At 32.7% G+C, this 13951-nt stretch overlaps 1 protein-coding gene across 19 annotated transcripts in view; it reads right to left on the reverse strand.

Moving 5' to 3' along the window:
* RIMS2 (regulating synaptic membrane exocytosis 2) overlaps window positions 1-13951 on the reverse strand; it is a 597279-nt gene that overhangs the window by 499218 nt on the left and 84110 nt on the right. For 5 of the 19 annotated variants that reach the window (XM_023517357.1, XM_023517343.1, XM_023517367.1 and 2 more), the window contains exons 2-3: window positions 13090-13122; window positions 12601-12687 (exon numbers count right to left, since the gene is read on the reverse strand). The exons of the other annotated variants lie outside the window; for them this stretch is intronic. In XM_023517357.1, the coding sequence (XP_023373125.1) occupies window positions 12601-12687; window positions 13090-13122 (120 nt within the window). The remainder of the gene's footprint in view (window positions 1-12600; window positions 12688-13089; window positions 13123-13951) is intronic. 19 annotated transcript variants of the gene reach the window in all.

Genomic DNA, 13951 nt, shown 5'->3' on the forward strand with positions numbered 1-13951 from the left:
GAGTTGGAGGTTGCTGTGAGTGTGATGCCATGGTACTCTACCCAGGGGGATAGCTTGAGGCTCCGTCTCAAAAAAAAAAAGAATTTATAGCTTTCCTATGCAAATCAAATTCCCCTAAAGTGTTCCTGTTTCAGTAAATGGTGCTACTGTGAAATTATATAGGCCTGAAATCTACAATTATTCTGAATATGTCTCTCTCCCTCAAATGCATAATTTATCTATCACTAATCCTTCGATTTTTACCTCCTTTGTGTGTTTTGAAGCCTTCCACTTCTCTCCAGATCCAATGCCAGTATTATATAGGGCTTGCTACCATCAATTCCCACCTAATCCAGAGAACAGTCCCCTAGGATTGTTCCCCTATGGACTCTCACATCCATAGTTCTCCCCTTCAATCTATTCTGTACACTACAGGAAAAAGATCTTTTCTTTAAAAAAAAAAAAAACTGTTACCTCACTGCTGCTTGATCTTAAGAAGAAAAATCTTATGAAGATCTACAAAGCCTCAAATGTACTAGAGCACATCCATTTCTTTAACCTCATTTTCCCACTGTTTCTTTTCCCCCCTTGTGCTAAAGTCTTTCTTTCTTTCAATCCTTTTCCTTTCATTCCATCACAGAATCTTAGTATTTTATACATGTTCTTGGCTCTGGCCTAGAATGGATGTATGAATTGCTATGCATACTTTTTTCACTCTGTCTTTTTGTTAACCTTAGGTACCCAGAATAGAATTGACCATAACTTTAATAGCTGTTCCATGCTTGGTTCCTGTTTTAATTAACTATTTCCCTTCTCCAATTTGATTTTCCTTCCCTCAGGTAACCAGTCTTGTATATTTACATATGTGGCATTGTGCCATTTACCTATTTCTACTTATTTTGTCCCCTACTTCATATTTTTTATGTTAAAATCTAAATAGATAAACTGTAGCTAATGTACATGGTGCTTACTACACATCAGGTAGATAAATACTATTATTATTGTTCCTATTCTACAGACAAGTTATCTGGCACATAGTCACACTACTTTTAAGTGGTGAAAGCCAGCTCTAGATTCAGTGTTCTTCTAAAATCCAGACATTCACCACTATAGTTGATGCAACTACTTCATTCATTTTAATAGCTATATAAGATTTCTGTCTGCATAACCACATTTTATTCATGCATTTTTTAAGTTAACCCTTTATAATTCATTACTCTATATTTCTACAACATATTTGTAAGCTCATATAAAGTTTTCTCTCGGGTACGTATGCAAAAGTACATGTATAATGCACATACTCAAGTTCACTAACTACTTTGAAACCACTCTCACAAATGGCTTAATCCAATTAGCACACCTGCAAGCAGGAGGGAAGGTTTCAGTTTTGTTTCTTCCTTGCCAATGTGTATTTCTCATTTTAAATTTTTCTACTTTGATAGACATTAATTGATGTTCCATTTTTTAGTTCACATTTTTCTGGTCTCTAATGAAGTCCAGCCAGTTGGACTATCCCTCATATGAACTGCCTATTCATACCCTTTACCCAAACTACTCTGGGGCAGCAGATTTTCTATATTTTTCTTCCTGATTTGCACGAGCACTTTATATGTCCTCTATGTTAATCCTTTATAAGTTAAACATAATAAATATCTTCTCCTAGTCTGTTAATTGCTAACTTTGTACATACTATGCTTTGTTAAACAGAAATCTTGAATTTTAAGGCAGTGAAACACATCAATTTCTCCCTTCATCATGTGTGGCTTTAGTGACTGGCTACTATAAAAAAGAAAAAATTACTTATGCCTATCTCAGTCACCAAAAAATCTACAGTTTCTTCTATTAGCTGTGTAATTTTGCCTCTCACATTTAGGCTTTTAATCAATCTCAAGTTTATTTTTACAAATGATGTGATGTAGGAATTTAATTTCAATCTTCTCCATATAGAAATTCTATTTTCCAAGTATCATTTATAAACAGTTTCATCCTTTCTTCCACTGATTTATGATGTCAATCTGTCATATACTAAGTTCCCATATGTACACATGTCTGTGTATAGACTCTGAATTCTTTTTCACTGATGTTTGCAGCCGGGGGTGGGAAAACTTCAGCCTTAAAGCAAATTGTAACCTTCTAGGACCTTTAAGCACAGCTTTTTAACTAAATTTAAATTTTGCAGGACAAATTCTTTTATTAAAAGTGGTTAAGCGAAGAATGATGAAGCTTTCCTTGCCTCCTTTGATACTTTAAAAGGAAGAATCCTGAAATCTAAAGGCCACAGGTTCTCCACTCCTGCCAGAGATAGAACAACACTTCAAGTAAAATAACAGATACAAAAGATCTTTAAAATATATAACTTTCTGGTGATAGAGATTGAAGGTCAGCAAATGTCTTCTGTAAAGGGCCAGGCAACAGGTATTTTAGGCCTTGTGAGTCATATAACCTCTTATCACAACGATTCAACTCTCCTGCTGGGATGTGAAGATAGCCATAAACAATACCCAAACAAATGAGCTTAATCATATTCCAAAAAAACTTTATGTACAAAAAACAGACACCAGGCATAATTTGGTCTGCAGACCATATTTTGGAGATCTCTAAGGTAAATAAAAGAGAGAAAAGATATACTCATAAAATTACTTTAAAAGTTTTACTATAAATAAATATTTAAAAGACATATATAATAATATATCAATTTAGGACTATTGTTTTTTCCATTTTCTTATCTCATAAGCTATTTTATCCAAATTTTTCATGTGTATCTTTTCCATTAATGTCACTGTCATCACTAAAGAAACTCAATAAAGTCAGTGTTTTCCTAAATAATTTTTTTCACTTATAAGTGAAGATAATGGAAATTTTTAATTTCTGTTACTGCTGTTCCAGAAAATTTTACCCCCAACTACATAGTTTTGTTCTTGTTGTTGTTGTTTTCCCATACATCTTGTAAGTGTCTTTTCTTCTTCATAAGCCAGTTACTTACTTTAGTCCTTCTTAAAGTAAACTTTTGGGGTGGGGGAGATAGAATCTCACTCTGTTGCCCCAGGCTAGAGTGCCATGGCCTGAGCTTAGCTCACAACAACCTCAAATTCCTGAGTTCAAGCAATTCTCATGCCTCAGCCTCCCAAGTGGGCAGGACTATAGATGCCTGCCCAAAGGCCCCAGTAATTTTTCTGTTTTCAGTAGATACTAGGTCTTGCTCAGGCTGGTCTTTCCTGACCTCAAGTGATCCTGAGGCTTTGACCTCCCAAATGCTAGAATTATCAGCACGAGCCATCAGGCCCCAGACCAGTTAAAGTAATCTTGAAAAAATTTACTAGAATTTTCAACACTTGTCATTGTGAGCTCATATGACTGCGAATTTCTAGATTTGATCTAAATTTCTTTTATTTTTATATGTATAGCTACCCAAAACTAGAATTATTTAAGGTCCTTCCACGATAGTATATTTTCTCCAATCAGTTCTTCATAGTTCAAAATAAGGAAATTAAGAGCTCCTTATAAAATAAGGTTAATAAGGACTCAAATACAACACTTCCTTTTATTAGAGGGATGATTTCCAACAGGGGGAAATCCATGTATTTCAGGATATATAGTATTAGGCTTTGTGACTTGTTTCAGTATCTGGCAAAATGGGGTTGTCTTTTTGCTCTTCTTTATGGAATCTGTTTTACTATCTGTACAACCTTTTCCTTCCATATAAAGTATTGTAATCTTTTTATACAACATCCTTGAAAACACTACTGGGACTTTTACTGAAATTACATTACATTTATAGACTAGTTTTAGGAGAAACAAGATCTTTACATTGTTGAGTCTTACTACCTACAAACATGGTATCACCATTCATTGCCAATCCTTAAAATTGTAATCACCTATACAGCTTTATAGGTGATTTTTAAAACTCAAACTTTCTGCCTTAACTTGTGAATCATCCCCACCTAGCCCATGGATAGACTTGTATTGCAATTTTATTAACTTCCTTTGTAATTTTTTCTAATATCTTTTATGCACTTTAAAATATTTTGAGAAATAGTCTATATGTATCACCAGACTTTCAAAAGGATCCATATAAAATCCAGCTAAGGACCTTTACAAAATATTTCCATGTTCTTTATATTGTTTCAGAAAAAAGAAAAAGCTAGTTGTCTAGCAATTTCATGAAATTTTAATATAATCATGATACTTTCTATTCTTTACTTCCATATTCTTCTTTATTCTAACCACACTTCAAAATCAATTCCTTGGGAAGGTATTAATATCCTTGACAAGGTCAAATCTCTCCATCAAATATTTTCAAAGCACCACAGTATACTGTGTTTACCATAGTTGCACCTTTTGTTCATGTATGTGATTACGTGATTAATCCCTACATCTCTAATTAGAAAATCCATGAGGACTGCCTTGTTTCTGTTCTCCATTTTATTCCAGTATTATTTTAGCATAATATATGGCCCACAGCCAAGTTCTTCACAAATATTTACTGAATGTTCAAATTAATGATTAATAAATAAATGCATATTATGTATATACTGTTTGACAGGTGAGGAAGAAAATATAAAATTGAATAACACCCAGTTCTTGTCATCAGTAGACAGACACATATGGACATGTATAGATATGAGACAGATGTGGAAACAAACTATAATTAAGTTAATTAAAACATATACTAAATAAATATATATAAGAAAAATGGTACTAAAACATAAAGAAAAGAGGCAATGTGAGAAGTACTGGTATAACTTTCATAGAAGATGGACTTTTTTTTTGTTTTTAAGCTTTGAAGAACTTAAAAATTGTGATAGGCATAAAGTGAAGAATACATTTCAGCCTTAAGTACTTCAGATGCAAAGCATGAAATGTGATGAAGAATTCAGGAGGTTGAAAGTATTCCCATTTTGAATAAAGTATGTACAGGGAAACAGTAAGAAAATACAGAGAAGAAGTTAAAAAGGCAGCTTGGGGGAGAATATCTTGAATTATAAGCTAATGATTATTTCCCATATTATCTGATACCTAACTTAGTTTGTGACATCACAAATTATAGAAATCAGTAAGTCAATGCTGAGAAATATTATAAAACTATCTCAAATAAATCAGATATTTGGTTCATTCTTTTTAAGCTAACGCTGTAGCTCAAAACCATTTTTGAACTATTGCCAAACAAAAACATTAAAAGACTGTATATCAAAAATCACATGAAGCTCTTTAGCAATATGAACCCTTCACCTTTAATATATATCTTTAATGCACATGGCTTTGCTTCTCTGTTTATGAGAACAGATAACTATATCCAAAAGACAATAAAATTGAGAAAGTCTACTACCTCAAAAAACATTTACAAAATGATTAGATGTAGAATCTCTGAATTAAAATTAGTATTCCATTTACAAAATGAAACAATCTTGATGCTAGACACTGAAATTAAAAATACATAAAAGTACAAGCACAGTTTATTATTTACGAAAGGGAATAATTCATCCTCAGTATATAGATGCCCTTTCCTGTCTCTGAATGGAAAATGTGTTTCATTGCTTCTCTGAAATTTGCTTCTTGAAGAAAAGTATGTAACAAACTCAATTCTGAAAAAAAAGATAATGATAAAATAGGAAAATCATTTCAAGTCCATTATATATATTCCACCTGTAACTGTCTTCTACTTAACCAAAATAAAGTACTTCTTTGAAAAAGGCAATGGAAACTAAAACACTATTTTTACTGTTGCCTGAGTAAAAGATCATGTGATCTTGATATAAAAAATAGTAAAAGAAAATTAAAACTCATGTAATTTTACAAATTACATGAACTTAATTGTAGTTAATCTCAGCTGATGCAGTTAACTGCAAACTTTAAACTATTTCATAATGCACAGAGTTCTAAGATATAAATCAAATAATGTCACTCCTCTGTGTTCTTTAGCTTGGAATGCCTTTTTCCCCTTTCAAGGCCAGATGCACAGGCAGCAAAACATAAAATGCCAAGGCATTCTCAAGAAACAGCACTTACAGCATTACCAAATAAACAAATGTTAAACTAGAGACACAGATAACCTGACATCGTCACCAGCTTTAATATTTTTAAGTATTTTACATAGCTTAAGTACTTTACTTTCACAAGTAACTACAAAGTTCTCCTCCAATGTAATAGGGAAAAAAATAATGCCATCAGAATGAATATAGCAGGACTATTCATAATAGCCAAAAATTGGAAACAAACCCAAATGCACATCAATAGTAAAATAGATAAATTATATGTGGCATATGTATTCAGATACTGGAATATTACACAGGAATAACAAATGAAATCCAGCTACATGCAATTATATAGATAAATCTCACAAACATTTAGGTTGGGCAAAATAATATAGACCTAACAGAACAGAATATATGATTCCATTTGTATAAAGTCCAAATAAAAATGGACAAAAATAATGGTACTAGGGAAGGTAGTCCTCCCTGGAAGGGAGCATAAGGAGATCCTGGAGGGCTAATTTTCTTTTTCTTGATCCCAGTGTTAGCTCCAGGTATGTTCACTGTATGCCAATTCAATAAGCTGCATACTTTCAATGTGTATACTTTTCATTATATATATTATGTTTTAATAAAAACTTTACTTAGTGATAAGCACTTTACTACTTTTATAAATTTTCTAAATATCACAAAACTTCCCTTAACAGGAAGCACTTTGCTACTTTTATCAATTTCTGAAATATCACTTTCTAAACAAGCAATCCATTATTTGTTACTTTTATTTATTTATTTATTCCTGCCTGGAGCCACAGGGAATCTAAGGTGATTCTAAGGTATGTGAAAGATGCAGTCAATTTTGGATTATTTGAACACTATACCTGTAAACACACCTACGTGCCAGACCTGCCTTCACCATTTCACAACTTTGTATCAACTGCTTTAACCAGTCAAGCATCAATAAGCTTACATGAAAACATCTTTTGTCCATATCATTCTCAATCTTCAGAAAAGCAGAAATAACAAGTAGACTTTTAAAATTAAAGTTAACTTAATAATATTCCCAAGGACTACTTAACTGCCATGACCATTAGCTTTCAAAAAGAAAAGATCAACACTTTTGGGGATCCATGTGCTCTCTCCTTATTAATTATCAATAAGGTGTTCCATGTATTTTAAAGTTTCACCTCTGATCCTAGATCTACTGCAAGCTAACATGAGTAAATAGAACAAAGAAATCATGTGATACATTCAGTCTTATCATCAACAGGCAATCTTTCCAAAACATCCTTCTAAGTAATTCTTGACAACTGAAAACCTACAGATTTAGTCTTCTGCAAGATACATGAGAAACAAACTACCCTGAACTCTGGATGAAAAGTCCATTCTAACAATTAGCACTTCAGTAAAAGCCCCAAAATGTTGGTCCTTGGATTCATTTTCACAACAAAAAAGACACTGTTTTCTCTGGCTTAGAAATTCTGCTTCGTGGGGACACTTTAAATAGGAGGTTCTAAAAACTCCTCCAGAAGTAGACGATCTTTAGAAAAAAACAACTAACCGGCAACTGCTTGTCATCAAGCAAATGACAAACCAAGTAAGAGGTACACAAAGAAAGGGCTTCAAGGGAGATCGGAGGAAACTGGCCTGTTGAACAGGAGGGCCCATGGAAAGATTAGAACACTGTCATCAGCAGGCAACAGTTCTCACCAAAAAAAGGGAAAGAATGTAAGAATGTAACCTAGATAACCAACGACCAATAGAAAAAGACAATAAGCAGTGACCAACAGAGAAGGGCAATAATGCCTGGATGTACAGAGAGGCCAATGAAAGTTGCAACCAATTTCAAAGGGAGAGAAAGAGAATATTTATACTTCTGCACTGCCCTTGCATCTATCACCTCTTCTAATTCAGAGGGACCCACTTTCAACTAACTCTCTTTGTTAGTGCTCTAAGCTTTTTCTTTGTTCTTAAATAAAATTTATCTTTGTAACACTGAAACTTATGCAGGTTACTTTTGCTTTCTGTTCATATTGCCTGTGGTGCTCCACTTTTATTTTTGGTTTCCTCCCACTTTTGCTTTCAATTCCCACTATGACTCAGTTGAACTTTCTAGTTTGACTGAGTAATCAAACCAGGTCAACTGGGTTTGAGGAACCAGGCCCCAGGACCCCCAACACAACGTATCAACTCCTACCCGAAAAGATATGCTTCTAAAACATATCTTTAAATTAAAAACAATATAGTGGAGACTTCTGGAGAGAAGTAAATACAGAGAACTGCAGTTTACTGGGAGCAGAAACCACTGGAACCAGGGTCTCTTAGGAAAACTTAAATTGCACAATTGATAAACTGCTAAAAGCTGAATGTCAAGTATTTGAAAGCAGGAAGCATAGCCCTTTTATCTTCAATATGAGAATTTGTTTAGGCTCATTCATGGACCTTCTTATCTGCTCTTCATCACATACACACTATCTAGGTTATTTTATGTATTTTTCTACTTTTATGTACCACCCTGACAGCTCGCAAAAATATCCAGTTTGTTCATATCTCTCCATCAATCTTGGCTAAATTTATAGACATGTTAAGTTTACAAGTTAAAAACTTTAGTTTCTACTCCAAATCTGTTTATCTTCTCCCGTTCTTGATAATCTTTAATAATATGACCCAAGAAATACAGAAGTCATCTTTGGTTCTTTTTCTCTTCCTTAATAAGTTCTTCTAAATCTATTCCACTGACAAATCATGGAATCATGTCATTTCAACCTCCAAATACACATATATATCCAATCCAACTCTCTCTATTGTAATCAACATGGTCTAAGTTATTATGACCACTACCAGTCCTCAAAAAAAGCTTCCTCCTTTCTATTCTCACTCACTCTACTTATAGAGCAGCTAGACTAATCTTTATACATAAATGAAATGACCACTAAAACAAGTGGCTCAATCAATTTTCTATGCCTCAAAATCAAAGTTGATAGAATGTTTGCTCTACTTACACCTATTATTTTGCATCAATCCCCCCAAATAAAACATGTCACTCCCATGTTTAAAACTTTTTAATAGCTTACCTTGCCTTTATATTGAGAGTCAGATTCAAACTCTATATCATCCTCTATAAAAGCACTGCCTTATCCAAAAACTACCTCTAAGACTTCATCTCCTGCCACACTCTCCTTGTCTGCTATACTATAGTCATACTGGTCTTCCTGTTTTTAGTTTTATATTTTTAGATTTTACAGACAGAGTTTAAGTCTATCATTCACACCTCAGCCTCCAAGTAGCTGGGATTACAGGTGTAAGTACCACACCTGGCTCCACACTGGTCTCCTTTGTGCCTATGAAACCTCTGCTACATAAAGACTTGCATATATTATGCTCCCTATGCTTAAAACACTATTCTCCTTAACATTTTATTCCTATTACCTCACAATCAAAGAAGATCACTAACTGAGATGGTTATCTGACTCTAGTGATTTAAATTTTAGATTTTCCAAGTATTTCAAGAATATATTTACTAATTATAGGATAACATAAGTAAAACTAGTATATGATAATTCAAAACCAATCCAATTGATTAACTATGTATTTGCAATTAAAAATGTCTTACTTTTGATATTATAGTAAGTATTAGAAATGCAAAGTTAAAATAATAGTTGCATTATAAAACATTTATCATTTTTCCTAGTATCCTCATCATTAATTATCCAGAGGCTTGTTCTATACCTGAATATGCAACCTATGTTATATTGCCTTCATAGGTTAAGTTTTATTCGTTTTGACGCTGATACAAAAAAAAAAGTGAAAGAGAAAAGAAAAAGTAAAAGTAAAATTAATTTGTAAATTAAGCAGTTTCTACAAAAGTTAAATGAAATGACTACTAAAACAAGTAGTCTATCAACTTTCTATGCTTCAAAGTCAAAGTTGGAGAGTGATCTACTTATGACTATAATTTTGAATCAATTCCGCAAATCAAAATTAGCAAATTTTCCCATTATGCTAAAGAATATGAAATAAACTCTAAAAATAAAGACCTCAAGAAGCCTACAAGATTAGAGGTATGAGCAACCACGAAACGGGATTTACGTAAATTGACTAAAATAAAATTACTGTTCAAAAAATACAATAGATTTTAATACTGGCTATCAGATAGAATATTTATTTAGTTATTCCACTACGAAAATATCTACACAGAGTAAGAAAAACACATGTCTTACATTTTAACATGTAAATTTTAAAACAAACATCTGGAATTAGCTCTCAGAAATAATTTTATGGATGAAAAGTAGAAGGTAAGCAGATAGGAAACTATGCCATTTGAATGGTAGTCACAGTAAGAAACAAATGAGATGACCCAGAAAGAAGTCTTAGATCTCTGAATGAAAAGAAAATGAATTAAAGGGGATTCAGAAGTAACCCTGGTCTATGGTTCCGAAAGATAAAAGGAAAGTTCCTAGAAAATGATATACCAGAAATCTTCAGTATAACAAGAATGTAAGAGAAGGTAACTATTGGGAGAATCTATTGATTCTGAATTTCTAAAACTGCATAAATCACAGAGCAAAATGAATTAGTTGTCAAAGAAGCCTTAATGGAAAGGCTTTAAAACATCCAAAAGTCCCCATCTTTTCTCCTACCATCTTCCTACCCCAAAATCAAAGCAGATTGAATTATATTTATTAGTGAAGTAAAGATATTTCTCTTCAAACTTGCTTTGATGTATGTTTATGCCAATCAAATGTCACTCTATTCCAATAATTTAAAGATCACTTTTTCAAGTTACTCACAAAATGTCATTTTATTTAATAGCCATTGTAATCTAATATATAATATGATACAATCTTAATTATTTTCTAAAACTTACATAAGATACATGACAGAAGTCATTTAAAACTGAGGCAATATTACACCTAGTTATGTTTTGTTATTTTAAACTTCAGTGCTTTAGAGAAAAATCAGCAAAGTTAAGACATTGGGTAGTGTTTTAATATAATGTTTACTGATTAGAAAAGGAATTGTGAAATATAATATTATTCCTTATGTCATAGTATTCTTATATCACAAAAGAAAAGAATTTTAAAAACCAGTTGTGAAGAAATATTTATTGATTTCCTACTATGTATCAGGCATTCTATTTTGCTAGATGCCCGGTACAAAGCAGTAGACAAACATGGCTCTGACTTTAGCAATCTTAAATACAGCAAAAGTTTCAATTTTAGAACTACATATTACCTATTAGGAATAACATACTGCATTACAGTTTAACTTCAGTTGAAAGTAAAATATTAACAAAATGTAAAAAAAACATGCAAATTAGCATAAAATGGATGAAGGGATTATCCTTATGAACAGCAAGAAGACAAAAAGACATTTAGCTTTTAGTTTGCATTAAAGGCAAATTAGGAATGTTTTTCTGAGTGTTTCATCCTACTAGTTATTCTCATTTTCTCCCAAAGTTTATGTCACTTTCTCAATTTCCCTATTCTTATAGCCCAACCTTCTTTTCTAAAAACATAATTCCAACTTAAAAGAAGCACAAAGTCTGAATAATTAGAGCATTTCCGAGAATGATGGTAATTGTCAGGGAAGACTGGAGTTTAAATATATGCAGACTTTCTCACACTCCCACTTACTTCTACTTCATAACATAATTAATACTACTTGCACAAAGATAAATGATACAAGTGTGAATAACTTTTTAAAAAATGTTTTATAATCAGGTAACAACTACAAGAAATGGAATCACCATTTTTTTAATGTTCAGGTCAATGTGATAATAAATTGCTGCATTTCCCAAATTATGTTTCAAAACCTAATGAAATGCTCACTGTAAACAGGATTTAGTGGTCAAAGAAGTTTAGTAAACAGTATATATTTTAATACCCTGGAAGCATATTTAGGGTCTCAGAATTATTACAATAAACAAACCTGCTTAATTTTTTGAGACTGAGTCTCACTCTGTCTCACTCTGTTGCCCATGCTAAAGTGCCATGGCATCAGCCTAGCTCACTCAAACTCCTGAGTTCAAGGGATCCTCTTGCCTCAGCCTCCTGAGTAGCTGGGAATACAGGTACCTGTCACAATGCCCAGCTAATTTTTCTATTTTTAGTAGAAACAGGAATCTCACTCTTGGCTCAGGCTGGTCTCAAACTCCTGAGCTGAAGGGATCCTCCCACGTCAGCCTCCCTCATGGTATTATAAGCATGAGCTACTCTGAGTGCTAGGATTATAAGCATAAGCCACTGTGCCTGGCCTGCTTAACCTTTTTAAAAATAACATTTCCAAAACTATTTGACAAAAGATTAAGTTTAGGGGTTAATACATTTTACCATCCTCTCAAACTACTGCTGAAAGACCTACACGTGATATATACTGCATCAGTGGAGAAAGATATTTTACTGGAAAAATATGGCTTACATTATTTAAACTAAAATGGAAGGGGCATTACTGCTCCTTTTTCACTGCCCTATTAATTAGCCTCCCTTTCTTTTTAGACTTCCATGGGATGATTAAAGGTAATAGTATTAAATCCTAACCTAACAATTTTCCTTTGTGAGGGTATATTAATGCAAGGGCAGTATTTTAATACATACTCTTCAGTATGTTATACTATTAGAGATAATATTTAGTCTACGTAGATCAGCTTACTTACGTCTGGGGCTCCTTTTCATTTTGTTGTTTTTGCTGGGGCTGAAGAACGTTATTTACCAGTTCAGTGATCCCACTAAAGGGAAACCACCTGTTTAAATAAGCAAATAATGTGACTGAATAACCAAATGAATTAACAATGTAGGTTACATGTTTTCTTATCCATAATAATAGAAATACACAGGCACAACAGCTACAGCCAATGGAAATGTGAGCTCCAATTATCACCCAGGCAGTCAGAATGTAGGGAAATTAAGTTTAAACACTTAGCTAGTCCACAAGCAGGCAGCAAAAAACTATATCCAGTCACTAGGTAGATGAAGTAAGAAGCTGCAGGCAGCTCTCTTACAAGCTAGAGAGTCAGAAAGCAGAAGACACACTAGCTGCAGCCTATCCAGTATTAGTGTAAGCTAATACCATCAAAGGCACAGAAAGCAGAATGTGGCAAAGGTACAGAAGTCAAGCCTACTGCACTCTTAATCCATTTACTTACTGTGTCGATTGTGGTTTGTGTTCTTCTTTGAGCCTAAAAAAATAAGTTTGCACAACTGAGTGCACTGTACTTAGAAGAGATTTCTAGCTACAGATCTGTGGTCACAGAAAACGGACAAAAAATAAAGAATTATTAAGCTCAGTGCTTTACTATATATTGGAATTACATATTTCAGTCAATTTTACACACACACTAAAAGAAGTTAGATCATTTGTTCTTAACAAAGGGCTAATATTAAAACTTCAGGTCTATTTTACAGCCATGCTTTGGTTCTAAAGTTTTCTGTATATTTTTATTGATATTCATGCTTTTAAAATAATTACTTTAAGTTACCATATTAAACACTTACATTTTGTAAAGTAAAAATAAATTTCATTTTATTTTTTAAAATTTCTTAAGTAAAGGCATACTACTTTAATTAAATAAAATGTGGGATTTTGTTTATATATTTTTAAACATCTTACATTTGAATTTCTTCATGATTAAAAGCAGCAGATAAAGGAATTAGGGATTATGTATTCAATCTTTCTAAAAATACCTATCAAAATAACTATGTATATTAAATTAAAAAGTGTTTTAAGTTAAACTATTTATATAACTACACCAGAATGAAAATGAAATAAATATTAGATAAATAACTATAATTCACTTCACTTCTAGTACTGAGGTTGAATAAAATTTTATCCAAACATCTTGCATGTACAGAAAGAAATCCTGTTTCTAGTTCTCTGAGGTGAGAAGTTAATTTTTATATTACAAAATTCTATAAATTCATGGTCAGAAACTGATTAAGAAATAAACGGTCATTCATGGTTGATATGATGAGAAAGATTAGGCACACCTAACTAAATATATATATATA

Source organism: Otolemur garnettii, unplaced genomic scaffold, assembly GCF_000181295.1.
Source record: "Otolemur garnettii isolate 467f Iridium unplaced genomic scaffold, OtoGar3 scaffold00004, whole genome shotgun sequence".
NCBI lineage: Eukaryota > Metazoa > Chordata > Mammalia > Primates > Galagidae > Otolemur > Otolemur garnettii.